This window comes from Trachypithecus francoisi, unplaced genomic scaffold, assembly GCF_009764315.1.
Source record: "Trachypithecus francoisi isolate TF-2019V2 unplaced genomic scaffold, Tfra_2.0 Contig00196, whole genome shotgun sequence".
NCBI lineage: Eukaryota > Metazoa > Chordata > Mammalia > Primates > Cercopithecidae > Trachypithecus > Trachypithecus francoisi.
The window spans coordinates 202,047-229,126 of record NW_022680504.1 but is presented as its reverse complement, the minus strand read 5'-3'; the positions used below and the strand labels follow the sequence as shown (position 1 = coordinate 229,126).

The window sequence follows — 27,080 nt, the reverse complement described above, 5'->3', positions numbered from 1 at the left end:
GTCAGAGAGGATGGGAGGGCATCTGACACCATATAGCACTGCTGGATGGTGGTCACTGCTCATCCCTGCCTTGAGGATGCCTGTTGGTTCCTCAGTGTCCCAACTAACCACCTGTTGGGGCTGCTCCCCTAGAAGCTTCCCCTGAGCTCCCTCTATCCACAGAGCCAGTAGGCCTCTGACCTGGCTCCAGCCTGTTGCCCTTGGGCCCTCTGCAGTGAGCCCACCCTGTGTGCTGTGCTCAGTGACAGCTGGGGAGGGCCTATAGCTGCTCCCTCAGGTCTGGCTCCAGGGTGTCCCAGGCCCCAGCTGGAGGCCCCTGAACTCCTGGCACATTGCCTGGCAAGCAGAGGTGAGATAGCCAAAGGGTCAGACAATACAGGCATGGGAGGAGGCCCAGCCCAGCCAACGGCATGAGGCCTCCAGGCCAGGCCCATCTACATCTGAGCTGCATCTCTTCCAGGATCCCCCCAACATCCCCCATAAATGGCAGCTGTTAACAGATGGCTCTGTTGTCTGTCCTGCCCTCTCTGGCAGAGAGCTCCCTGTTTACCACTGAGGCCCAGGCATCCCTATCGCTCATCCTACTGTTACTGGCCTTTGTCTGGGGAACCATAGCTATCTTCTGAACATCTGTTTTCCCTACAACCTGACAGCACCCTGAGAGCCCTGAGTTGAGGGAAGCAGGAGAAAAGGAAAGGCTGGGTAGTCCAGAGGCTCAACGTGCAACCAGGATCAGTGGGGACAGCCTGTGTCTGCCCCAGGGTGCCTGGGGACGGGAAGTGTTGCTTAGGTTCTAGTCACTGGGACAGAGAGGCCCCCAAGGAGAATGAAGAGCTGGTCCAGGCTCCCAGCCAGTGGTCCTCACAGCTGGGCCAGAGCGTGGAGAAGCTGCCTGGGGTGGGTGTGCCCCTGACCCACACAGCATGCCAGGCTGTGTCCAGGGTGGCTGCACTCACTTGCCCTGGTCTGGGGTTCGCTGAAGCATGGAGGACACCTTCAGCAGGGTGCTGTGGTCCCGCAGCTGGGCCAGCACCTTGAGCAGCAGCACGATGGAGCGGTTCATGTGCCAGGCAAAGCTGCCCGGCCGGTCAATCTCGTCCACGGGGATCCGCCAGATGCCCTGTGGGGTGGACGGCACAGGTGTGTGAGGCGGGTGGTTGCCCCAGGGGGGCAGTTCCCCACAAAGGGGCACCCTGTCTGGTGTCTCCACAGTGCCAAAGGAGACACTGCCCAGCCAGGGGCTTCTTGGACCCCTCTCACTGTCCCAAGGAGGACAGAAGTGCATCCCCACCCCCTTCCTCCTCCTGAGTGGCAGCAAATGATCGATAGAACCACTGCTCTGCAGCCTCCTCTTTTGTATGGCTGCATCGCATATGTTTGCTGGACCTCTCCCCTATGGGACGCACTCAGCTGGAGCCTGTTCAAACATACGGACAGACAGTGAGAGGCCCAGTGTGTACACCTCCCTGCACAGGAGCTTACCCAGCCACCAGACCACTTGTTAGAGGTGGAACTGCTGAGTCAAAGCGGGCTGCAGGGAAGCTCTGGCAAGGCTCCTCCCTCACCCACTCCCGCCAGCAGTGCCCAGAGAATCATCTGCAGCTCCTGGGATGCCTGGGGTCCCCCTCCCTCTTCCCACTTCTTGCCATCCTGCCCCACTCCTCTGTGAAGGCTTAACCAGGACAAAGTTGACTTTGGGGAGCCCCCCGCATCATCTCCCTTGGCCCTTGCTCTACCTGCTGTGGCACTGGGCATCCCCTACCTATCACTAGCTACAGGGTCTGGTTTGCTGCTGTGTCCTAGTGACCAGCATAGCATCTGACACCTACTCGAGGTCCAGGCAGGGGATAGGGAAAGTGCAGATGATGGAGGGAGTGAGTGATGAGGAAACAGGCATTAAGGAGACCTATCTCTGGGCTGAGACCTCAGGGGCCTGGAATAAGTAAACTGGCTCCCAGATGGGTCCCTGCAGCCAACATGCTGAAGGAACAGCTGCCCATAATGGACCAAGGTTATGAGTGACATCGCTTTCTCCCTGGCATGGGGCCTGGCCCACATCATGCTGCAGTACAGGATTCTGGGGACCTGGGCCCCCAGCTACAGGGACCTCTGCAGGATGTCTAGTTGGTGCCCCTCTCAGGGCCCTGTCCTTGTGGGTCCTTGCTGATTATCCACAGTATCTGTACACATGTGTGGGCCCACCCTGCTCTAGCAGCCCTGGAAGGGAAGCCAGGGCACTGCCAGCCCTGAGCTGTTAAAGGCCTGAAAGGAGCTTAAAACTCGCAGCCTTGAGCCCCTGTGGCCTCTACACTGGCTCCTGTTGTGACATGGAGGGTCCAACCCGGAGGCTAGGGGACTGTGTGGAGGCTGGCAGCCACTTTCTACCTCCTGGCAGTGCCTGAAAAGGACAAAACCAGGGTACTGAGGCTATCCACACCCAGGGCAGCAAATCTCAACGCTGTATCTTCCTACCATGCAGACGTGGATCCTGAAGCAGCTTATGAAAAGACACCTGCTTTCCAAAAGACACGGTCTGCCTACAGTAGGCGCCACAGTGGGCAGACACTGTCTCCTGGGTCTCCATTTGCTGCAGCAGTACGTCCCGCTGAAGACCCTCCCATCCCTGCACCTCCCAGGGCACCCAGACACCAACAGACATACCGGTGAGGATGGGTCTAGTTTGCATTACACGCGCCAGCACAGTTTGGATCCCTATCTCCCTTCCATTTCCTTTCGTAACATAACACCGCTGATTTCAGAAAGGATGGAAGACCAAACAAATCAGGCAGCGAGTCCATGGAAAACCAGAGGGAACTATAGACGCCACCGCTCGCTTGGCCACCCCCACACTATCGTGATTCTCAAAACTTCCCCAGTCAGCCCTAAGAGGCTTGAAAGGCAGCATTTTACATTTGCATGTGCTCTGGTTTCATTTTGGCATCTTGCTTGGCCTTTTTCTGGTAACAGTGCGCTGAAGGGCACGTTTCCCGGGCAGGGTCAGGCCAGCTAGTGTGCCCTTGTTCATGTCTTCACCATATCTTCACTCACATGCCCCCGTATGGGGGCTCCTATCTTTATCTACCTTGCACTGGGCACTATTCCCAGAAGCCCCTTCTGTTGTGGGCTTGTCCTTTCCCTGCCCCCAGGATTGGCCCCCTTGCCTGCTCAGCCAGGCCTGAGACCCACCCACCAGCCATGGGAATTCAGCCAGGATCCCAGTCAGGCTTCCCCTCCTAATGACAGCCTTTAGGAATAACCTCTCTTTCTCTGTGGCCTGGGGCGGTATGCAGATGGACATACATCCCAAAGGGTGGGGGGACTTCCTGTGGCCATGAGGCTGGCCTCCAGAGAAAGCTGGTCTGAAGAGTGAAGCTACCAGGCAGAGTTACGAGCCGACAGGGTGGGAGCAAGCCAACTGGCTTTCTGCCTACACCAGGTGGAGCTGGGCTTCTGTGTTTGCAGCAAGAGACCCAATGAGAAGGATGATACCGGCAGCCCCAGAATGACCTGGCCATGGCGGTTCCCCACAGAGCGGCAGTAGCCATAGCAGCCCTCTCCCTCCACTGTCCCTCTAACACCAGGCCTGTGGAGGGCTATGAAGCTCCTAGAGAACCAGGGTGCTGAGGATCTCCTGGAGTGGGACAGGTGCAAGGGACGGCCCCTGCTTCACCTGGTTTTCCTCACCATGGCCCACACAGGAGGAAGGGGGATGGCCAAGTTCCAACTGCAACAGCAGAAGCCCCACTGCATTCAGCCCAGGGGGCACACGTTCAGGCCTCAGGGATGGTGTGGAGAATGTGCCAGGGGTGAGCTCCGGTAAAGCTAAGCCAGGGCCAGAAAAGAAGGGCATGGGCAACAGTGACCAGGAGCTCTGGCTGAGGGCAGGTGGAGGGAGCCAGCACCAGGCCAACACCCCCATGGCATCTGAGGGAAAGGCAGAGGCAGGATCACAGATGGGCAGGGGCCACGAGTAGCAGCTGAGAGAAGCTGGGGTGCCACGAGGAGGGTCTCCTCTGACTCTCTCCTAGTTTTCCTTCAGCCCTGGGTCCCAATGCTCTGGCCGTACCCCTTGCCTCGCCTCTCCCAGCTCCACAGGCACACATGCTGTCTTCAGATTTGCCTCACTTGATTCCTGGGCCCTGGTGTCACCAGGGCTGGGTTCCGTGGTGGCCAGAGTGGCTGGAATAATCCTTGCTTAGAGGGTTGAAGGCAGCTGGGGGTGCACACCAGTAGCCTCCGAGGACTTAAAGACACTGAGATGGTGCTGAAGCTTCCCCTCCATGCCAAGCATCTCATTCCAAGCATCTCAGTCAATGCCCCAACCCTTCAGAATGGCTCTGGGCTCCTCACTGGCAGATGAGGTCACAGAGACAGATTTTAACAACCTGAATAATTTATGGAGCCCCAGACTCTAAGCTGAGTGCCTGATACAAGTTATCAAACCCTGCCTACAGCCTTAAGACTTGGTTGTCTTCCCACTGCTCTTGAGGAAACACAGCTTCAAACGCTGAGTCCCATGGTAGGGTGAGCCTAGGGGTCCACAGAGGGAAGGCATGACTGCTATGATTTGGGAACCCATGAAGACTTTCCCAGGGGAACTGAGAGCTGGTTAAGTGGAGGTGGTGGGATGCTGCTGGGCCAGCCTGTGCTCTTGCCCTGTTATTTTATGAGGGGGCTGGGAAGCTAGGTGAAGTGCCTGGGGGCAGAAGGGCTGTGCAATCTTGGCAGGTGGCACCACTTAGAGGTGACAAGTGTCCCTGAAGGTATAGAACACTGCTATTCCCAGCCAACAGGCCAAGGCCATGCCCAGGCCCATGGCTCATGGCTCATGCTGTCTCCAGCACACTGTGGTCTTGGGGGAGCTTACTCCTGGAGGGGCATGGGCTCTCTTTTCTGCCAGACACAGCCTTTCACTCAGCCAGGGCCAACCCTGAGCTTGACAGCCTGAGGCCACAGATTCAAACACAGTTCTGGTTCTCATAGTAAACCCCACTGCTGGCTGCTGGGTCACTGCTTGGGCCATTTTTAGTGGCACAGCCCAAGGCTACTCTGAGGTTCCCTAAGCTGAGGGTTCCCAGCTCTGTCACCTTTGTGGACCCCAACTTTCAGTCATGACTCCTTCTAGAGCTTCCTCCACTTCAAGGGCATAGGCAAAGGCTCTTCAGGAAAACAAGTGCCCCTGGAAATTCCAAGGCAAGAAAGAAGGGTGAGGAAGAGGAGCAGGCCAATCAGAACAGTACTCAGACCCAAGGCACGAGCTTGTCACAGAGTGGACAAGGGTCAGGTGTGGGCTGAGTAGGGACACAGAGATTCATCCTACATCTACATTCGGAAGGACAGCCTGAGTATGTAATCAACTCACCCCTCATTTTCCAGAGAGGGAAACAGAGTTCAGGTGACCTGCCAAGGCTGCCCAGTGACGCAAAGTGGGACCAGGACTCAGGGGCCAGACTCGCCCACCTCAAGTCTCTTCCTACGCCCCTGCTTAACACTCAGAGGAACAAGAAATTGGCAGCCTCCCTGTTTTACAGATGTAGAAATGGAAGCATGGGGAATGCAGCGATGCCAGTTCACCTCAGTTTTGAAAAGGTGCCTCTTAAGACTTGGAAAAGTCCGTCGCAGGGGCAGGCTGTCACTGGAATGCCTGCCTGTGGACACGGTGGCTGGCAGGTGGCCAGTGTCTTCCACCAGCACCATGGGTGCCTCAGAGTGTCATAATTAAGTCCCTTGGGCAATGTTGCAAGAAATGGCCTCTAAGCAAGTTCTCTGCTGGCCTTTTCCAGCTGTCCCCTGCTGCCACACCCACAGGATTCAGATGCAACCCCCTGTCCCATTCTGTCATTCCCAGGGCCATGCCCAGTTGGGATGCCAGGTGAGGCTCAAGCAAGAGGGCAGAAGAGGCAGGAAACATACTTGGGAGTATCCAGAATGGCTGTAAAGGAGCTGCCTGGGCACTGCACAGAGGTGCCGAGGAGGGAACAGGCCGTGAGGTACCAGCAGCCATCTGGGAGACCCAGGGTACCTGGCCTGACAAGGGAGCAGGCAGGCAGCTGGGCAGGTGGTCATCTGCTTCACACAGCAGTCTCTTTCCTCTCCAGCTCACCCAGGTGGTCCAATCCAAACTAGCCTGAGTCTGCTAGGGGCCTTCTTGGGCTTGGCCTGGCCTGGTTAGGCACTGCCTGCAGGGTTGCCCCCAGCATCTAACGTCAGCAGCCAGTTTCAAGGGCCTGAGCCTTGGATGGGAACAGCTGCCCTGCCACAGTCCCCTGGACTCTGGGCTCCCCAGGGTGGAGCAGATGGGTGGGGCAAGCAGGAGGGCTGTATCTCTCTGGCTCACACCTGTACCTCAAGGCCTTTGAGCAGAGCCTGGCCTCCTGGGAGGCTCAAGACCTGTGAGCCAAGATGAAATCTTAGAGAACTCCTGAAGCCCCTGGGGAGAAGAGAAGCCCACAGACAGAGTGAGTCAGGACAGACAGGGACACGAGCCCTTGAGTCCTGCCTGCAGACTGCCCAGAAAAGTAGTATTTCAGGTAAAAACCACAAATCCTGACCTCCACATCCCTTTGCCCTCGGTGTAGCCCTAAGGTGACTCTGATTCCCAAGAGGGCAGGGAAAGTGTCTTGTCCTCCCTCATGTTCCTAGTGCCACATCCAGGCTAGTTAGCCCTGAGTATGCATTGGAGAGTTTATGCCAGAGATAAGTCCCCTTCAAGAATGCTGGGGAAGCCCAACTTCCCAGTGATCCAGAGTGAGGGGAAAGGAGAGAGGCTGGAACAAGAAGTAATGGGCTAGGAGAGCAAGGGATATGGGGGGCTTTTGAAGAAAGCCAGAAAAAAATCAGGATGCAGCTGGTGCCAGAGAAGAAGTGTCTGCCAAGCAGATGATGAAATGGGCAGCCGAGTCAGGGGTAATAGTAGTGACTCCCTCAGAGTCTTACCCCATCACCCACAGCGTCCTGAGCAGAAAGTGTGTCATTTTAATCCTGACTTTTAACTCAGCAAATACAGTACATGTATTTTCCTGCATCACCAAAAACATTATTCAAAACGACCACAGAGCACTTCACTGCACAGTGAAGTGGGCTACTGGTGAGCATCTGGCTCTGAGACTTAAGGATTCTGATGAAGAATGCTGGGCTGAACATCCTTCTCCACAAAGCTTTTCTCCCAGTCTTCGAGATAGATCACCCAGAGGGGACCAAGAGAATGGGCAGGCAGCAGCAGGCTGGTCTCCAGGAGGCAGGGCCTGGGTACCTGAGCTGACACAGTGGGTGAGTGTCCTGTCTTCCTGGGCCCTCCTAGCCCCAAACCAGCCCTGTATGCCCATGGTAAGACGGGTGGGCAAAGCTTCCTAGAGGAGCTCAGCTCTGCCAGCTCTGTTCACAGAAAACACGGCACTGTGAGCAACCAAGGGAGAGCCCGTTCCCCTGGTGGAGGGATTCCTCTAGCATCCCCCGTGGCACGGGTGTCGTGGTGAGTCAGTGCTCCGAACAGGCAAGGGCGGGGAGCCTGTTGGCATCCCATTCCCAAGAGCAGTGGGCACAGGGTATAGGAGCAGACTGCATTGAGCTGAGGGCCAGCTGCTGAGTGGGTGGCTGCAGCTAGAGAGCGATGGAGCCTCTCAGCAGAGAGGGCTGCTGGGAGAGGAGATTAGGGGCCTCCCCGCCCCCCAGAAAAGCATAAAAACTTCCTCCTGGTTCCAGCCTATTCTTAAGCACCTCAAGCAGAGCCAGGAAGGGGATTGAATCTGGCCCTGAGGTCAGGAGCAGCTGTGGGGAAAATACCAAAATCCTCCACAATCCTGGGGAGACCCCTGTCACCCACAAACCCACATAAGTCACCAAAATGGCAAAACAGCTTAGAGGAAAAGGAGAGGATGGCGTGGGGCGTGTAGGGCAAACTTCATCTCCTGGGGCCAACCGTCTTCACAGGCTGCCTGCCCAGCTCCTTTAACACATGATTTCACTTACACCTTGCTGGGGGAGAGATTTGTTCCAGGGCAGCCAGCCAGCAGGGAGCCAAGACTACAGTTCAACTAAGCCTGCCATGCTCTTTGCACTCTACCGGGCTTGTCCCCAAGGAAGATGAGCATCACAGACAGAGCCAGGCCGGCTGGGCAGCACCCCTCCGAGCCCTGGCCCAGATAGCTCCTTCTGGAGCCTCCCTACTCAAGAGTCCCGAAGCCTTTAGAGGCAGGACTGTTTCCAGACCAGCAGCTCCCTATCTTCCTGATGCCCTGAGGAGCTGAGGGCCTGGCCCCTCCCGCAGTCCTGTTCCTCCCCTAAGGTTGGGAGGAAAGGGGCCCCAGAAGCAAGCCAGGTTGAACACCCCTAGGGACAGGAAGTTCCTGCAGCTTCTACCACAAACCTATGAGGGCGGGCCTCTCTGGCCGCAGGGTTGTACACAGGCCACCAGGGGCGCCCTGACCTCCACCCACTCCTACCCCCCACCCCCCACAACGCGGTCCTGGCTCTCCAGGCGGGGCTACTGAGGGCAAGGGATTCCCCGCGCCATCCACAGGTAATGAGTTCTCTCTGCAGGCAGGGGCTGGGAAAGCCTGCAATTTGCCTGCAGCTGGCGCCCGCTCGTTTCCAGCCTCTCCTGCCAAATAAGACATCGAGCGCTAGGTCCCCAGAACTGCTGGGCTGTTCCTCCCCTCCCCCTCCCGGGAAAAGCAAAAACGACAAACAATCAAGTGCATGGGGAGAACCCCACCGCCAACTCTGGTGTGGGCTCTATGTGCCGTACGCCGCCCACGCCCCGCCGTCCCATGCAACCTTTTTCCCCAAGCCCACTCCTCCTCCCACTCCGCTGCGGGGCAAGGTCCTAGCCCAGCGCATATAACGGGCCGGTGCTTGTAAAGCGCTGGAACCATCTTCCTGTCCCCGCACAGCAGCTATTTATAGCTAGGGAAGCACCAAGCCCGGACACGCTGCCCACCCGGCCGGGCGGCCAGCTCACCATCCCCAGGAGCGGCACGGCGCAGCTCCTCGTCGGCGCCTTCCGCCGCAAAGTTGCTCTGGCGGGTGGCTTTCGCTTTCGCGCAGCGCACGCCCCCACGAGCCAGCTCCCAGCCCCGGGCTTGGTACGGCTGGATGCGCTGGCGCGTGTGCGGGCTTCACCAGCGCCTGCCGCCCCCGCGCGCCGCCGCCCAAGCCGGCCTGGCCGCCCACCTGACGCTGAACCAGGCGCCAGGCGGGCCTGGGCATGGGGGCGCAGCACCCCGCCGCGGCCGATTTCCTCCGCGGGGGCGCCGGGGAAACCACAGCCCACGGGCTTCCTGCTGCGCCAGGCGCGCCCAGGCGCGGGGCGGCCGCCAGAGCCCACCAGGGGAAGATAGAGCAAAATCGCAGCAAAGTGGAGACCCAGGCGGGCAGCGGCGGTCGTGCAGCACCCCCAGCCCCGGCCCCCGCCCCCGCCAAGTTCCTACCCGCCGGCTCAGCCGTGGCATCTGTGCAGTGGAGCTAGGGCGGGCGCCGGGCCATGGCCGCGGAGGCTCGTTCGCTCTCTCGCTCGCGGCGGGCCGGGGCGGGGCAGGCGCGGCCGGACGGGGCGCCGGCACTCGCCTGGAAGCGGGCCCAGGAGCGCAACTGACTTTTGCCGGCCAATCCTCTCCGGTTCCCCGGCCTGGCCGCTGGTGGCAGGCAGTGGACCACTGCCGGGCAAAGTGGGTGCAGCCCTCACTGCAGGAAGATGTGGGGCCCCAGAGAGCATGGTGTAGGGGTGACCAGGAGTGCGGCAGGCCGGGATGGCAGTGGCCAACTTTGTGTAAGGGTTATCCCCCCTCTGAAGGCGGTGCCTATGTGAATGGCGCCCCCTGGAGTTGTGCCAGTCGTGCCCTGTGGCAGGCAGAGGTGTAGGTGTGTGGGGGAAACGACTGGCCACAGCCGAGCTGTCCTTGCTGTTACAGTTGGGCAGGGGAGCTGCACTGAAGACCGCTGGAGTCTCGGATGGCAAAAAAGAGATGCCATGGCGAGTGGGCTTTATAGCTGGAAGGGGCCGCATTTTCCAGCTGGGCTCTGAGGCCCAAAGAGAAAGCGCTGGGTTTGAGGGGTATGGTTGGGAGTGGTAGGGCTGGGCGGAAGCCAGGCAGCTCTCAGGACACCCCTTCCCTCAGCTTCTAGAATCCAAGAACAGCAACAGTATCCCATCCCCAGGACATGAGCACCTTTCCAGAGCTCAGGGAGGGTTGCTCTCCTGCCTGGAAACCGGTACTGTACCCTGCTACAGACGAGGAACAGGCTCAGAAGGGGAGGGCCTCACCCACAGCGTGCGGCCATGCCCCCGGCGCTCACAGCTCCAGTGTGCACACAGCATCTTCCTGATTTCCCATGAAGGCAGGCTGCACTGGGACAGTTTACCAACTCCCGGCTGCTCCTCCCGCTCCAGCTGAGGGGCCGCCGAGGAAAGGCAGGGATGGGCCAGCCTGCAGGGGCTAGATGAGAGAGATGCTGTCCCAAGCCCTGGCTTACCCACCCCCAACCCTTTGCCCCCATGAGCTTCTCTTATCACATAGCGCCGTTCCTCCCCCCACAGACACCGAGGGCCCTCAGACCCACTGGGCCCCTATCCTGGTGACACCTGTCCTAGTGACATCTCCTCTCTGAGCTGGCTGGTTTCCACCTGCCCTACCCCTGGGCTGGCTCCTGGAGCCAGCATTCCAAGGCTTACTCTGTGCACCTTCCAGGTACCCCTAGTCCAAATCTGCCCCAGGTCCAACCTGCCCCTTCAGCCTGGCTAATGTCACACTCTCTGCCCTCCTTCCCTCCCTCCAGGGGGAACTCAAGAGGCAGTGCCTCAGCATCCCCTGGAGGGATCCTGCTCCCTGCCAGGCACTGGACTTGCTGCTGGGGACACAGAAGAAGCAGGCTGGGGTGCCTAGAGATCATTCACTTGCAGGGGAGTCACAATGAGCACAGGCTGTGCAAGGACAAGGGGCTCCTCACCATGGTCAGGGTCTTAAGCAAGGAGTTCTAAATCTGCATGTTGCTCAAGCCACAACAGCCCCTTGCCGTCTACATTCATGTAGTCATTTGACAGACACACATAGGGACAGGTTCAGAAAGGCTGGACCCTGGTGCAGTCACACAGCAATAAGGCCACTATGGCTGGGACCTGTCCCCAAGGCCCGACTGGCTCCAGAACTAGTTGGGCCACTCTTCCCAGTTGTCCACAGGGCTGGAGCAGACATGAGGACCAAAGCGACACTCACACCTTGCACAGCTCATTACCTTACTTCATACCTTATCTACTTCCTGTAAGATCAAGTTGGACCAAAGGAAGCTGAGAACATCTGCTCATCACACCCAGGCCAAGAAGAAACTGTGTGTTGTCTGTGTTGAGTGTGTGGCTCTCTGGAAACTAGTCCCCTGCATCCCAGAGGCCTCCAAGTCCATCATGGGCAGCACCTAGCTCTCCCCAGCACGCATGCCTTCCCACACAGAGTAGGGTGGAGAGATGCCCTCTCAGACACATCGCAACAGAAGGGATACGCAGGCACCACTCCACCTACCAGCACAGATGAATACACTGAGGCTCAGAGTGGGCTGGGCAGCTTGGGGTCCCAGTGCCTGGCTATCACAGCAGGAGGGAGTCCTGTGGTGGAAGAGGGGAGCTCAGGGCTTTTGTGCTAAGCCTCTGCCGAGTAAAGCCTCTGAGGAGACTTCCCTGGGAGAATGTTGTTCCAGCTGGGCTCCGAGGCCCTGTGGGTTCCAGCCTCCTTGGTCCCACTCCCAGCACCACACAATGTTCTGCACTCTGTGCCTTTATCTGTGCCAGCCCTCTCCAAAGCCCCATCAGATGGATACTGCCATGTCTGTCAGGTAAAAACACTCAGGCCCTGAGCATGGAGGTTCCTCACCAAGCTGAGCCTTACCCTGCCCCCCCCCCCAACCCCCAGGAAGTGCTTGTATGCATACCAAGAGGTCCCCGGAGCATCATGTGATAGTGCTATGACAGTCAGAGGCTGGGGAGCCTGCCTGCCCTGATCCTTGAGGATTCTTTGGGCTCAAAGACCTGTGCTTACTGGTACTGTCAGCACCCTATGCAGGAAAACCCTGTGGGTCCTAATTACCCACAAAGCACCTGGATGTCTAGGACACAAGCCTCTGACCACTGCCCCAGAGAGAGAACTGCTTACCCACCTCAGGACCACCCTTGAAGGTCTATGAAGTTGCAACTCTCTGCCAACCTAAGGAGCCCAGAAGACCAGGCCACCCCAGCCATGCTCACCCATAGGCCAGCAGGAGCCTGCTTAAGTGGTCACACCCTCCTTGGAAATATATGCTTGGTCTTTGGCTCACGTGGCTGATCCAGGTAAGCACCTTCACACCCCCACCCCAGTGGTAGTGGGCTTCTGGTCCTGCAAATCCAAGGCCCAGATCCCAGAGTTAGGCTGCTGCCAAAGGTGCTATCGGTTGAGCTGCCAAGGGGACCTCACAGCCCCAGTGGCACCCTACAGCCATCCCTTCCAAGGCCTGAGTGGGTACAGACCTGTAGATTTCTCCTGGCTCCTATTTTTTCTCCGCTCTGTTGCCCAGGCTGGAGTGTGGTGGTGTGATCTTGGCTAACTGCAACCTCTGTCTTCTGGGTTCGAGCAATTCTCCTGCCTCAGTCGCCCAAGTAGCTGGGATTACAGGCACACGCCACCACGTCCAGCTAATTTTTGTATTTTTAGTAGAGATGGGGTCTCACCGTGTTAGCCAGGCTGGTCTCAAACCCCTAATCTCAAATGATCCATCTGCCTCAGCCTCCCAAAGTGCTGGGATTACAGGCATGAGCCACCGTGCCTGGCCCTGGCTCCTTTCTTGCTGTGGCAAGAATGTTCCTCAGCGTTAACAGTCCCAGTTCTCAGTCTGGGAGCTTTGAAGCTTCCAGTTGGTTTGGAGGCACAAGGCCTTGCTGCTGCTTACCTGCCTCCCTGCTGTGGGACACTGGCTCTGTGTGACATGTGTCTGGCAGTTTTTCTACCTAGAAAAATTGTGTGACAGCGGAGACTGCTGAGTCTTACAGTTCCAAGTCAGCCAGTTTCCTCTCCTTTTCCCAACAGCCGAGACAGAGTGAAGTGCGTTTCTCCTCCCTAGACTCACAGACCCCCAAAAACCAGATGCCCACAGCCCCACTTGATTCTTACAGGCTAGAGCTTCTGCTACTCAGAAATTGTCCAGCCTGTGCTGAACTTTAGATGTCACTAAGTCCAGCTGCTCTGTGTGAGCCACGAGTGAGGATGCAGAGATGAGGAAGAAAGAAATGACCTTCCTAGGTCAGCCACAGCAGGGATCGACTCAAGGATCCCTGTCCCTCAGTCTGGGGCTGCCTCCATCTCAGTGGACACCTGTGCCTGGATCACGTGCACATCCACAGGGACGGCACTTGCGGCACCTGGTGTGCACAGGGCTGTTGTTGCTACCAGTGCCCCACTGAAGGGGAAAAGATGCCCCAAGATGGCTTTCCCCCATCACCAGCAGGCAGAACTGGGATCTCAGTCACCAATGCCAGGGCTCTTGTGGATGGGCAGTGACCCAGCCACAGCCTGGGGACTGAGTGGAGGAAGGATGGGCCACTGGAGGATGGCAAAGATGGCAGGGGCCTAGGACAGACAGGAGAATGAGAAGGGCAAGGGGTGGGTAGGCAGTGCATGCAAAGGGGGTGCATGTGGCAGTGGGTACCATATCTGGGTAAGGGCCTCTGTGGAGAGGGAGGGGTTGCAGGGGACCTGGGGAACAGGTTGGGCAAAGAAGATTGGCCAGCAGGATCCAAGGCCTCTTGGTGTAAGCTAAGGCCTGAAGTGTGATCTGATGGAATCAAGAGCCTCCCTGAGGCAATAGGATGCTTACACTGGGCCCCTCTGAGCCCCACCCCCACCTTGCTGCCCAGGCTTCTAGAATAGCCCACTCTTTGGAAGACTGCTGAGCTGCTTCTGTTTCATCTCAGGAGGGGAGCCCGGATCTTAGAAAAGCCACAGCTGACATTCATATGGAGAAAAGTAGGGCAGTCGATCCATCTGCTGACCCCTGGTCCCTAAAAAATGGCCTTTGTGGGCTTGTGGGGATCTGGCTCCTCTGGCTAGGCGGCAAGGTAGGGAAGGTCATGGGGAAGCAATCGGGGCAGGGAGCATTCCCTGGGACCAAACTGTGGTTTCAGGCCATGAATGGTGGCAGTGGCCATGGTCTGTGCCAGGTGTCCTCCCTGGATGGCCTGCACAGGACCTTTGTGCAGGCAGGGGGCCAAGCTGAACAGGTAGTGGGAACAGGCACTCTGGTGGCATGGGTTGGCCTGACCACAAGCCAGAGGTGAGGTCCTAGGCAGAGCTGGTACCTCCAAGGGCGTTCAGGTTCCCAAGCAGGCTCACATCCCACTATCTCTTACTGCCTCATGACAGCTCTAAGGAGAAATCCTTCAATCCCCTGTGTTGCCTCAGAAAGGGAACAAACTTGCCCAGGCTTGTCCTACAGAGCAGGGCTCAGTCCCAAATCTACAGAGCCACCCCCAAACCAGAGGAACAGACTTGGGATGTGACCAGAAAGACTTGACCCAAGCATAGTACCCCTCCATTATGGCATCAAGGCCTCCCACCCCTTATGTGAGGGAATGGGACAGGGGTCCATCTGCCAGGAATAGGGTCACTGGTTCGGACCAGCTCTCACACTGACAAGATGCTCCCACTGGAGAATAGCAGAATTTAGCTTAGGTCTAACTCCAAACCCAGCATTCTTCCACCAGCAGAGCCAGACGTGCCTCTGATTATCTGTGGCCAAAACATACTCTCTCAGACATCAGGGTGTGGGGTCTTCTCAATCCCACCTCAGCACTCTTGGTCTCTCTAGCCCCCTGTCCCTGTCCTAGGCCTGCACTCTAAGTGATGCAGTCCACTGCTCTCAGAGGTCCCTCCAGCAGCCACAGCACTTGGGCCTCCACACCCGGAGGTGGTTTCACTGCCTAAGGCAGAGCCGGCCTGCTGATGGTGGTGGCAGGCAGCCCTTCAGGACTGGCCTAGTCTGCCCTCCCCACTGCTGCCTCCCTCCACCCCATGAGGGACCCTCATGCTGCAAACTGACTCTCTTGGTTTTCCCTCCTGTAATGCCTTCTCCTGAGTCTGTCTGACAATCTGGCCAACTGCAAGGTTGGGCCTCCAGGAGAGCTCCCAAGCACACTTGCTAAGGACTGGCAGCCACCTCTTTCGTGTACCTCCAGCACCCTGAGACTCAAACAGTAGTACGTTCAGGGCACCTGCTAAGAGCTGGAAGTGGTGCTCATAACCAGCCTCACAAAAAGTAAAGCTAAGGGTGGTGGGCTCCCAGCCAGTTGGAGCCCTCCCTCTTACCACTATCTCCCGAAGCACAGGTATCCCCTGTCTCACAGGAGAGGAGCTCCTCATCTGTAGCCCTTGGGAGCCAGCTTTCCATGTCAAAGGCCTCCACAACACAGCCTCTTTCGGTGCCCCACACCCCTGAGGCAGGGCCAGGTTCCTTCCCCATCAGGCTCAGGCCTCATGTGCCTGCCTGGCTGGGCTGTGTGGAGTCTGGGCCTAAGCCGAGGCATAGACAGGAGTCCAAGGCTCCTCCACCCCTCCTCTAAATATAGCCAGGTAGGTTCCTCCCTGGAGATAAAGCTCAGAGCTGGACCTATGGACCTACGGTGGCCAGTTCCTGCTGTGTGCTCTCTCCAGCCTGGGGTTCCCAATAGCAGGCTCTGAGCAGTCTAAACAAATGACTCAATATCCCTATGCAGCAAGGGAGTTTGGAGAACTCTATAGAGTCTGTGCCCACTGAGGAGGTGGAGTCCACGGGGAAGAGCCATGAGGCTCTACCTGCTCTGACCTAACTTAATTCTAGACTACTTATTCATATTTAGAGATCAGCATTTCAAAACTTGGATTTTGAATCAATCAAATTCCTGCGATGCCTTCATGCGGCCTTCTCAATTGGCCCTGATTCATCTCACCTTCTCCCCCACTGACCTCAGTGAGCCCTATCTGTAGCCTGTGTGCCTTTATCCACAGTCCTTTTCCCTATCACAAGTCCTCTGGACACAATGGCAGTGTTGTGTGCCGGACAGGCCCTGGGGGCCCACGGTAGTAACATGCTTTCCCAGAGTGCTCTCACGTGACCCTCCCCATAACTCTTACAAGGTGGGTCTGGTCAACCCCACTTTGCAGATAAAGAAGCTGAGTCTTGCAAACACTGACCAGCTTGCTGAAAGCCACTCAGGTCGGGAGTGGGGCCTGAGGCTGGCTAAGGTGATCCTCCTCGGGCTCCTGTACAGGACACCTGTCACAGAGGCCCGTGTGTGAGGGAGTCCTTGGTCTGCTCCTCCTGGTCCCCAGGAGCACCTGTCAGCTGCAGCCTGTCATCATGGTAACCAGGCACCCAGCTCTGCTTTTGGATTTCAATCCCAATGCAGCTCTCTCAGAAGCAACTTGGTCAAACTTTCCAAATAGGAAAAAAGTTGTGTGTGGGGTTGGGGGAAGGCAGAGGGAGGAAAGAGGGAAGAGAAGGGGAAAGAGAACAAATTTTCAGACTGAAGCCACCCCAGAAAGGACGCCTGGCCACTGAGCTAAGGGTTGACTTCTCTGGGATGGCTGCTGGTGGCAGGGCAGAGGAGAGCCCACATCCTCCACTGGGCTCACACCCCTCCTGCTCAGGAGCCTAGGCTGCAGGGGGGTGCAGCCTGAGCGGGTGGGGCCTGGCCCTTCCTGCCTCTGCTGGAACAGCTGCCCTTTCATCTGTTTTCCATTTGGGCATGACAGAAAGGCTTCTTTTGGAAAAAGGACTGGAAAACCACTGACCTCATCCAACTGGCCCACCTTTGGAGATGGAGAAACTAAGGTAAAAGGGGCCAAGACCAGGAAGTCACAGCAGGACTAAACTCTGAGGACAGGGCAGTGTCCACCCCTGCAGCAGGCACACAGGGAAGATCAGAGGATTATGCTGGACTTAGACCAGGTGCTATGGTCTTCAGAGCCCCTCCTGCTGTCTACAAGTCCCAGCCACACCTACTGAGGCTCCTGCCACACAGGGCAACCCCAATGACATACACAGCAAAGGATGGGAGTCCTCAGGACTGCTTGTGCCCTTTTACCCTGGGGCTCAGCCAGGGAGGGCCCTTAGAGAGTTTGGGGTAGCCCCAGGCTCTTGGCTGCCATGAGAATGAACCATAAGATAAGCCGGTGGCCCTGCCATAAGGGCACACCTTCTACTGGAATGACTCCAACAGTGTCCATCTCTGGGCCATGGGAGGTACCACCTGGGCCCCTTGCTTGGACTTCCATGGGCAGTACCCATGTGGAGTGAGCACCCACTGCTCTGTGGGCTAAGAGGACAGTGTAGTGGTGGCACTGCCAAGTCTTCTCTCAAGAGGGAAACTTCTAACAGCAACCCCCTCTTCCTTTTGGCCCCAAGATGGGGTGCTTGTGGTCCCTGCCCCTGCCAGGTCCTGCAGCCTCTTGTGGCCACAGCCCTCCCTCAGCCTCTTCCTGCCTGCTCACACCCAGACTCTGCCTTTGCCCAGGCTTTCCTGAGTGTGACTGGGCCACCTGCTCAGTCTACTTTCCAAAGCCTTGCTGAAGGCCCCACACCTCCGTTTGGAAGTGTACCTCCCCCGACAGACAGCGCACCTGGGCCCAGAGCAGTGTCCTAGGAGGACAAAGCATGTAAAGCAGGAAGCTCTGCTCGAGCTGAGACTGCCACACATAAGTCTGAGACAGACGCGGCTCAGGCCAGGCACACTGGCTCATGCCTGTAATCCCAGCACTTTGGGAGGCTAAGGCAGAAGTACTGCTTGAGCCCAGGAGTTTGACACCATCCTGGGCAACATAATGAGACCTGTCCCTTAAAAAAAGATGTGCGCTGGGTGTGGTGAGGCACGTCTATAGCCCCAGCTACTTGGGAGGCTAGGGCAGGAGGATCACTTGAGCATGGGGGGTCGAGACTTTAGTGAGCTCTGCTGTTGCAAGCCACGCACTTCAGCCTGGGTGCAAAAAAAAAAAAAAAAGGAGAGAAGGAGAGGTGGAGAGAAGGAAGGAAGGGAGGGAGGGAGGGAAGGAGGGAGGCAGAGAGGCAGGGAGGGAGGCAGGGAGGGAGGGAGGGAGGCAGGGAGGCAGAGAGGCAGGGAGGGAGGGAGGGAGGCAGGGAGGGAGGGAGGGAGGGAGGCAGGGAGGGAGGGAGGGAGGGAGGCAGGGAGGGAGGGAGGGAGCAGAGAGGCAGGGAGAGAGGGAGGCAGGGAGGGAGGGAGGCAGGGAGGGAGGGAGGCAGGGAGGCAAGGAGGGAGGGAGATGCTGCTGGGATACATTCCAAGAACAAACCTCTGAAAAATAACTTGCAGTGGGAAATGAAGTTCACGCTGAAAAATACTCCTCTATTCAGGAATGTTAAACAGCGAGCTCCTGACTGAATACCAGGGCAGCTGGGGGCAGAGGGGGCTGTGGGCTGAGGTGGTGGATGTATATACAAACACTGGCATCCCACTAGGGAAAAAAATAGCAGCTGCTTCTGAGAGGCTGGGCAGAAACTCCGGCATGGAGGATGCCCCACAGGACATGGGTTCCCAGTCTGGGCTCTGCCACTTACTGGCTATATGACCTTAGGCAAGTCATGAGTGCGCTGCCTGCAGAGATTTCTGTACCTCCTAGCAGGAACCTCCTAGCAGGATGGTCATGGGGATTCCACGGGATCATGAATGTAAGGGCTTAAGAAGAACATCTTCCTCTGCCCAAGCATCCTGGCTTTGCCACAATTTTGAATCCACATCTGGAGATGAAAACTGTCTCCGGATAGCCAGAAAATAATTTATACCAGGGATGATGGTCTAAAGGCTGCTTACATTTTATTTATTTATTTATTTAATTCTGTGAATGCAGGCAGCCTGGTTTTTGCTGTGGTCCCGACACGGCAGGGGCCTAGGCCATCTGTGGCCTTGTCCCCGCCACTCCTTTGTGTGTACTTCCTCCTACTGACCCCTCCTACTGGTGAGGACACACTGTAGCTTCTCAGGCAGGAAGCACCCCCCTCCACCTGCTACCTCTCAGGCTCGCCCCTCCCCAGACAGGGCGGCCTTTAGCACCTGCTCCAGGCTGAACATGGGGGCTGTGCAAGCCGGAAGCTGTGAAGTTCCACAAAGCTTGCAGAGCCCAGAACGTGGGAAGGAAGGAGAGCTCGAGGATAAGCTTAGAATCCACACAAGTTTGCTAACTCTTTTAAGACTCTTAAAAACAGGACCTTTTTTCCCTGGAGAACTTGAAGTGTTTCTTTTGTTTACTCTGCTTGTGCAACTGGCCCATAGATCATCTCAGCAATGCTAAAAATAGCGCTAGTGCAGCAATTCCTACTACAGCCAAGTAGCTCATATTTCCTCAATTTAAACTTTTTTCTTTCTTTTCTGTTCTATGATTCCCACTGTTACGTGACTGGGTTTCCTTTGATCCCCTGACAGTCCTAAGGGTTGCTACACACCTCAGTTAATCTCAGAGATAGAGGAGGTACTCAGGGAGGCCAGATGACCTGCCTACGTCACAGCCAAGGGCAAGGCCAGAAGGCAGAAGCCCAGCCCATTTCCTCACCAGCCAGGGTGGGATGTCTACTGCCACTGGTGACTTGGTATCGTGGGGATACCCCAGGAAAAACCACAATCAATCCCAATTTCTTCTGAAAACCAGATGACATTGGCATCTTAGGAGCTGAGACTGCCCTTGGGGAAAGAGTGGGATAATAAGCAGCACCCTTCCATCCTAGCACGGCCTTGAGTGGCATCTCTACTGTGTTGCATCCTCCACTGAGGACACTGCTTGCCCTCAGAGGCATCCTAGTGCCCTGTCCATTGAAGGACAGACATACGCATGCATGCAGACCCAGGGCCACATGCCTGGCACACCAGGCAGAGACACACGGGACGATGGATCTGAGCATCAGAGTGCCAGGACTGAGCGCCGGGTCCCCCAAGCCCATCTCCTCGGCCCTCTTGTACTCCCCTTCCCCTCATCCCATCAGTCCATAGGCAGTCTGGGTCTTGGCTCAGAACACCTAAAGCCTGGCTCAGGTGCAAACTTGCTGTGTGCCTGTCTCGGTTTCTTAATTTGCGAGGCAGGGACAATGGCACTACCTACATCTCCTGAATTATGAGAATTCAACAAGCCATTGTATGTAGAAGTGCCACACACAGCACTTTGGAGCCCTGAGGAATGGTGGGTTGACAGTGCTCCCGCTGCCTCTGCCCCAGCTCAGCCCCTCCAGTGCATTCAAGGCAGCCAGTGCAACACCTGGAAGACGCTCCTCCACTCAGCCCCCTTTCCTTTGTGAGAAAGTCCACACTCTGCACCTGGCCCAGGAAAACGGTCCAGTGGCGGCCAGCTGGCCACCCAGCCCTGCATACAGCATGCAATTCTGCGACGCCCTCCCTGATGTGCATGCGGCACCGTCTGTGCCCCACACTGTGCCTCCTGCTGCATCCTCTGCTCAGAAGTCTAGCCCTGCTCTGTCCTCCACAGGCATGTCCTCTAAGATCACTCTCCTGTCATTTTCACACTGTCTGCTCACTTTCAGGTGATGGGGCCTGTGCTCCAGGAGGGGCAGGGACTTATTCAGGCCTGTCTCCAAAAGCACATGTGCAAAAGTGACTCATAGGGGCTCAGGCAGGATCCAACACCAGCCTGGGCAGGGCTGGAGATGAGCTTGGGGAAGGCCGGACTGTGCAGCCACATTGAGCACAGCAACACCTGGCAGGAAAGCCCTGACTGGAAATGGCCCCCACCAACAGTCTGAACAGACCTAGGATGGCCTTGAGGGAGAGGTTGGCAGGAGGGGCAACAGAATGCCAGGTGAGGTCCCAAAGAGGGAAGTCAAAGTGTGGAGATTTACTTGTGGTTTCTACAAATTGGGGCCAGTACAGCCCAGCTGCCCCTGTACCCGTGATCTTCCCATCTACCACAGGCCTTCCCAAAAGACACTGTGAGCTCTGGGTTCCATGGCTGCTGGATCATGTGCTCTGTTTACCTGATCATCTCCCCCAGGGACCTGGGCACCCCTCAAGAGTAGGCCTCTCTAATGGCTTAGTGGAAGATGACATGCACCATCAGGTGACCAAGGGCTGGGCAGAGTGCTTCACCACCAGGTCTCGGCCCTGCTCTCTGATGATGAAAGCAAGGGAGGGACAAGAGACTCCACCTCCTGGAGAGGCAAGAAGGAGCAAGGACGCAGTCTGACACTCTTGCTGTCCCTCCCCATCACATGTCCACAGCAGACATCACTGCTGGAACAGAAGCTTACATGTGGCCTCTGAATTTCCAACGACATAGTGGCTAAGAGTGCAGGCCTTGGATGTGGACAGACCTTGAATGGCAGCCTGGCTGCTTGCTAGCCTGTGATCTTGGGCCATTCCCTAGGCTTCTGCACCTTGTTCAAAGGGACACAATAGCACCAGGCTCTCATGAGGCCCTGACGCACAGTGTCAGGAATACTGGCAATTGCTGCTACAGAAGACAAGCACTTGACAAGCATCCCTTTGGCAGCATTCTCTCCCAGCACCCAGAGCAGCCAGGCCAGTTGGGGAGTGGCGCTGACCTGAGCCCTTTTTGACCACACAGCTGGCCCAGGCCTGAAAACAGCCATGAGCACTGCTGTCCAAGGGGAAGAGCCAGGCCTCTGATGGCCCAGGGGGCAGAGGGTAGAAAAGAGCTTTTGGTTTTCCCAGCCTGCAGAGCCTATTGGTAACAATTTCCCCATCTGTACAATGAGGATGATAATAGTACCTAAGCCTCACGGACATGCTATGTCACCTAAGAAGACACACCCCGATCAAGCCACCAGTAAGTGCTGGTCCTGCCACTGCTACTGTGGGCCACTACTCTCTGCCAGGCCCCCAACAAGGCGAGGCACAGCCAGGCCCAGCTGCTGTGGTACTGCAGGCAGGGTAGCAGCCTCCATTATCACTGCTCTCAGTCTCAAGAGCCCCACCCCGGGACAGGCCTGGAGGCTACCAAGGAAAAGTGGTACAACCCAGCTAGCCAGCCAGTTGGAGCTACACCAAAAAGGCCTGGGGGCTCAGGCTAGCAGACATTGTAGTCCCGCAACCCAAGGGAATCCGTGCTTGATGCCACAGCCTAGCACTGGTTCCCCCTCAGTCTGGAATCCCAGCCTCACCTCCTATGGTAGGGCTAGATGCCCACATCCCCCTGCCCACTGCTACCTAATTCCATCCTCCCCATCCAGCCAATGGGCCATTCAGTTAACACTCCTGTCTGGGACAGCTGGGCCAATCCCGGTGTAGGAACCAGGGGGCCCCTGACTTGAGGCTGCCAGCCACAACGCACGGGCTTCCACACTACACACAGTGAAGTACACATCCCTCCTCCAGCACAGACTGGTGATGGGACCATGGCCAAATTACTTTTACTTCCTAGCACCTCTTTGAAAGGGGACTACTAATCCAGGTTTGCAGACTAGCCTGTGGACCTGAGCCCTTTTTGACCACACAGCTGGCCCAGGGCCTGGCACACAGCAGGTATTATGCTCCTTGAAGTGTGAGCAAAGGGACAAGCAGCGGTGGCATGAAAACTGGTCACAACTGGTCCTGAGAGGGGAGGTGATATGGGCTGACTTGCGAGAAGGAGTGAGGCTATTACAAACCAGCTCTTCCTATCCCCATGTTCCCTGGCCCTGATGAGAAAGGGTAGGCAGGAACACCCTGTGTGGACAGTCCTGGGGCTTGTTTACCCACTGGGAGGCAACTCAGATCTGCTGGCAGCCTAGAGTGGTGTGGGGCACCAGGAATTGAGTGGAGACCAACACTTCTTCCCTAGGTTGTGTCTTGATCTTCACTGATGTCTGCCTACAACAGGCTCCGAACCTGGGGCTGGCGTCTGGGGACAGGGGCTGACCACAGGCCCACCAGGCAAGGTACCTCTTACAAGTCAGAGGGATGGAGAGAGAGAAGGGGCAAGTCAGGCTGGGGCTGGTCAGAGAGGTGATGCCAGATCTGGCCCTGCAACAGGAGGCAGATGTCTCAGGCACAGACCCTGGGGCCTGGCCACAGCTGGGTTCCTGGGTGACTGAGTCAAGATATATCTGTTCCCCTTGCTCTGGGGCTGCTAATTCCCAATCATTAACCCTAGAGAATTCTTGAGGATGAGAGGAATTCAGTCACTAGGCACTCCCTACCTGCTGAGCTAGGAGAGGTTTTGGGAGGGCAATGGCAATGCTGTCCTAGATGAGGTCCCTGCCTTGGGGTGCCCAGGTCTGCTGGGCTCCAACAGCCTACTTCTGGACTACTGGCTCTCTCTGAGGAGAGAGGCACTGGCTGAGACCTGGCCTGGAAGGTGGGTCCACTGTACCCACCCCTAACATATACCTCACATCTGCTCACTGAGTGCAGGGAGGGGGTTCCTCCAAGGTTACACAACCAACTGGTGGCAAGTTAAAGTACAATGGGCATGACTGATTCTTGCTGAGAAGGACAGTACCGGGGGCTTTGGAGACCTTCTCTCCTTCCCCCAACTCTGGCAGGTGTAGGGTACCAGAAATTGGGTGGGGACCAACACTCAATTCCTGATGCCCAACCAGCTGGGGCAGGGGGGCCCTTCCTCCCTACCAGACCACATCAAGGCCTTCAGTGAGCACTCAGGCTCCAGGGCTGGGACAGCACAGGGCATAAATGTTTTCAAGAAACAAAGACAGCTCACGATGACTGTACCTCCCATCAGTTTAAGCAATACAGTCAGGACAAACAGAACCACCTGTGGTGGCCACCAAGTAGGAGAGAACACGGCAGACCCTGGGCAGACAAAGGGGACTGGCCACTGGCGTGGGAAGAGGCTCAGCCTCCCCAGTCACCTGGGAGACACACACTGAAACCACCCGGGGTTTTTTGGCACACCCCACAGATTGGCCAAAATGAAAGTCATCTACGGTTCTGAGTCCTGGGAGGGGGTGGGACAATGGCTGGTGGGACGGCATCTGGCCTGGCTCTGAAAAAACATCTGGCAAGGTATGGAAGCGCTTGGCTGTGGGGACCTGTGTCCTAGCCTCCAACTTCTAGGCATTTGTCCTGGAGACCCTGGCACAGGTGAGAAAGGAGATCAGAGAAAGCAGCATTCTTTTTCTAATAGTGGAAAACCAAAAGCCACCTATCTGCTGGGAAGAGGGGAGGTAGACCACCAGGACAACCAGACAGTGGAGTGCTATGCAGCAGTGACCAAGAAGAGGAAGTCTGACCAGCATCCACAGGCACCAACAACTGGCCAAGCCTCACAGAAAGAGGCCTATGTGGTGGGTGTGACTGCTAAAGCCACCATCCACATCTCAGGCTGTTCCATTCAAGCCAGGGCAGGGCCTTGAGTTTATGGAGGCCCCAGCCAAATGTGAGTTGGAGCTCCTCCTGCTCCCTGCTTCAGTCACATCCTAGCACTGGCCTCTAGGATCCACAGATAAGCCCCAAGGCCTCCATGCAGGCCCATCTCCAGACCTAAGGGTGAGTTGTGTGGCATGCCAAGTGTGTGATGATAGCTCTCATCCACCTGTCAGGACCACTCTGCCTACAGGTAACCCAGTCTGAGTAAGGGGTGGAGTGGCCGGGAGCTGTGCCTGCCTGTGCCCAAAATCCATGCTCTTCTCAGTGATCTTGAGGCCTGGGGGGCTGCTCACCTGAGCAGTGGCAGGAGCAGCTTTAGGGGAGACATCACACTCAGGGCGGCCACAGTAGGCGGGCACCTCCCTTCCACTCACACTCAGGCCACCACTGCTGCCTGCCCCACACAGCCTCAGAAGCAGGAGGTAGTGCCAGCCTGGCCCTGAGCTCCCTTTGCTTCTTTCAGAGGCTGGAAACTGGGTTGAAACAAGAAAAAAACCCTGCCTGCTAAAATAAGCAAACATTTTTGGGGAAGGAAGGAGAACCGTCTCTGGCTTGGTTACTATGGGAACGTTTCTGAATCAACTACAAGATAGGGAGAGAAGTTCACCCTGGACAAAGCAGCCTGGCTCTGGTCCATGCAGGCTTGCCTGACCAGAGGTGTGCATGCCTGCGGGGGAAGCCCCAGAAGCTTCTGGGCACCCAGACACAAACCCTCAGCCTCCATGGTGTGGGTAGCCACTCCAGCAGCACCTACCACCTAGCTTGGTGCCTGCTTTCCTGGTCCCCTCTGCCCAGGGAAAGACAGTGTGTAGAACAGTGGGACCCAAGACACACCATGTTCACTCCTCATGTTCAACCACAGTGCTGAGCCCTGCTACATGTCCATCTGTGCTGCTGTGAGGGCCCGCCAGCCAGCCATGGGGCGGGCCCCATTTGCAAGGAGTTCCTGTCAGCAAAGCTGATATAGGAACCCAAGATCCCACACACTTGATCCTTAGCACCCATCCCTTTCTCTGGCCCCTTAAACTCCCCAGGAAGGTTCTATCAGCAGCCCAGCCTAAGGAGTTCACCCGAGGGTGCCTCTAATCCTAGCCTTCCTCTCCTGTCCCCTTTCTGGCTGAGCAGCACCCCACCCCGCATGGGAGAGCCCAGCTCCCTGTCCCTCCCACATGCCCTGCAGCATCTTATGAAGGCCCCACATGGAGACAAGCAGGCAGTGCTCTACCATCAGCTTTAAGCATCATGTGGCCAAGGCCAAGGCTCTCCCTGTCTCCTACAACATCCAGCACTGGCTGATCCAGGAGAATGAGCTTGGAGACCAACTGCTGAGGGGAAAGGGATGAATGAAATTAATCCACAAATATTCATGTGGGCACCTCCTCTGGGCCAGGCCAGGGGACTTAGAGAGGAACACAGCAACAGCACAAAGATGCACAAACCAGGAGACTGTGAGAGCAAACACTGGGCCCTTACATGTGTCCACCCAAGGAGACAGGGCAGCAGTTGCAGAGAGCAAAACAACCTGACCTTCTCACATGGAAACTTCTCCAAGACTTGGTGTCATGGAAAAAGCAAAGTTGCTAAAAAGCACACACGCACACATTTTTTTTTTTTTTTTTTTTTTTTGAGACGGAGTCTCACTCTGTCACCCAGGCTGGACTGCAGTGGTGCAATCTCAGCTAACTATAACCTCTACCTCCCGGGCTGAAGTGATTCTCCTGCCACAGCCTCCTGACTAGCTGGGACTACAGGCATGCGCCACCATGCCCGGCTAATTTTTGTATTTTTAGTAGAGATGGGGTTTCACCAGGCTGGTCTCGAACTCCTGACCTCAGATGATCCACCCGCCTCTGCCTTCCAAAGTGCTGGGATTACAGGCGTGAGCCACTGCGCCCAGCCACACATGCACTTTTTTTTTTTTTTTGAGACAGAGTCTCGCTCTGTCGCCCAGGCTGGAGTGCAGTGGCCGGATCTCAGCTCACTGCAAGCTCCGCCTCCTGGGTTTACACCATTCTCCTGTCTCAGCCTCCCGAGTAGCTGGGACTACAGGTGCCCGCCACCTCGCCCGGCTAGTTTTTTGTATTTTTTTTAGTAGAGACGGGGTTTCACTGTGTTAGCCAGGATGGTCACAATCTCCTGACCTCGTGATCCGCTCGTCTCGGCCTCCCGAAGTGCTGGGATTACATGCACTTTTTAAAAAGCCGTGTGACAAATCCGTTTTTGTACACACAGACCCAGAAAAAGATAACAGCTTGGCTGATCACAGAAGCACCTCTGAAAAGGGCACAGTGCCTGGGGATGGGCAAACAAAGGTATGTGGACTCTATGTGTCTGAACTGGTGGCAGTGAAAATGTGGTCCTATATGACTGTGATATTATGATCTATATGACAGATATATATATGTTTGTTCATCCACAGTTCCTGGCTCCTAACTCTCATAACCCGTTACTGTAAACAGAATCTCTCTTTTTCTGACCTTCTCCTGCCCTTCTTTCCGCTTGCCCAAGACAGGACTCTAATTTGATTGTGGGTCTTAAGACCTTCATTCCAGATAAGAGTCCTACCCCACATCCTGGAGGAAGGAATGCTGCAGAGAGGGCAAGAAGAATCTGAACAGGTCTTGTTGGGTTTAGATAATAATCTTTTTGTCCAATAACATTTTGATATAGTTGTCCATGTTTCAATCATGCCCAAAGTCTCCATAAAAGGCCAAAGAGGACAGGTTCCTGAGCTTCCAGATAACTA

At 56.4% G+C, this 27,080-nt stretch overlaps 1 protein-coding gene across 1 annotated transcript in view; it reads right to left on the bottom strand.

The window, feature by feature from the left end:
- CABIN1 (calcineurin binding protein 1) overlaps positions 1–27,080 on the bottom strand; it is a 167,750-nt gene that overhangs the window by 15,211 nt on the left and 125,459 nt on the right. Inside the window, 1 exon segment of the mRNA XM_033199874.1 lies at positions 957–1,120. Coding sequence (XP_033055765.1) covers positions 957–1,120 — 164 coding nt within the window.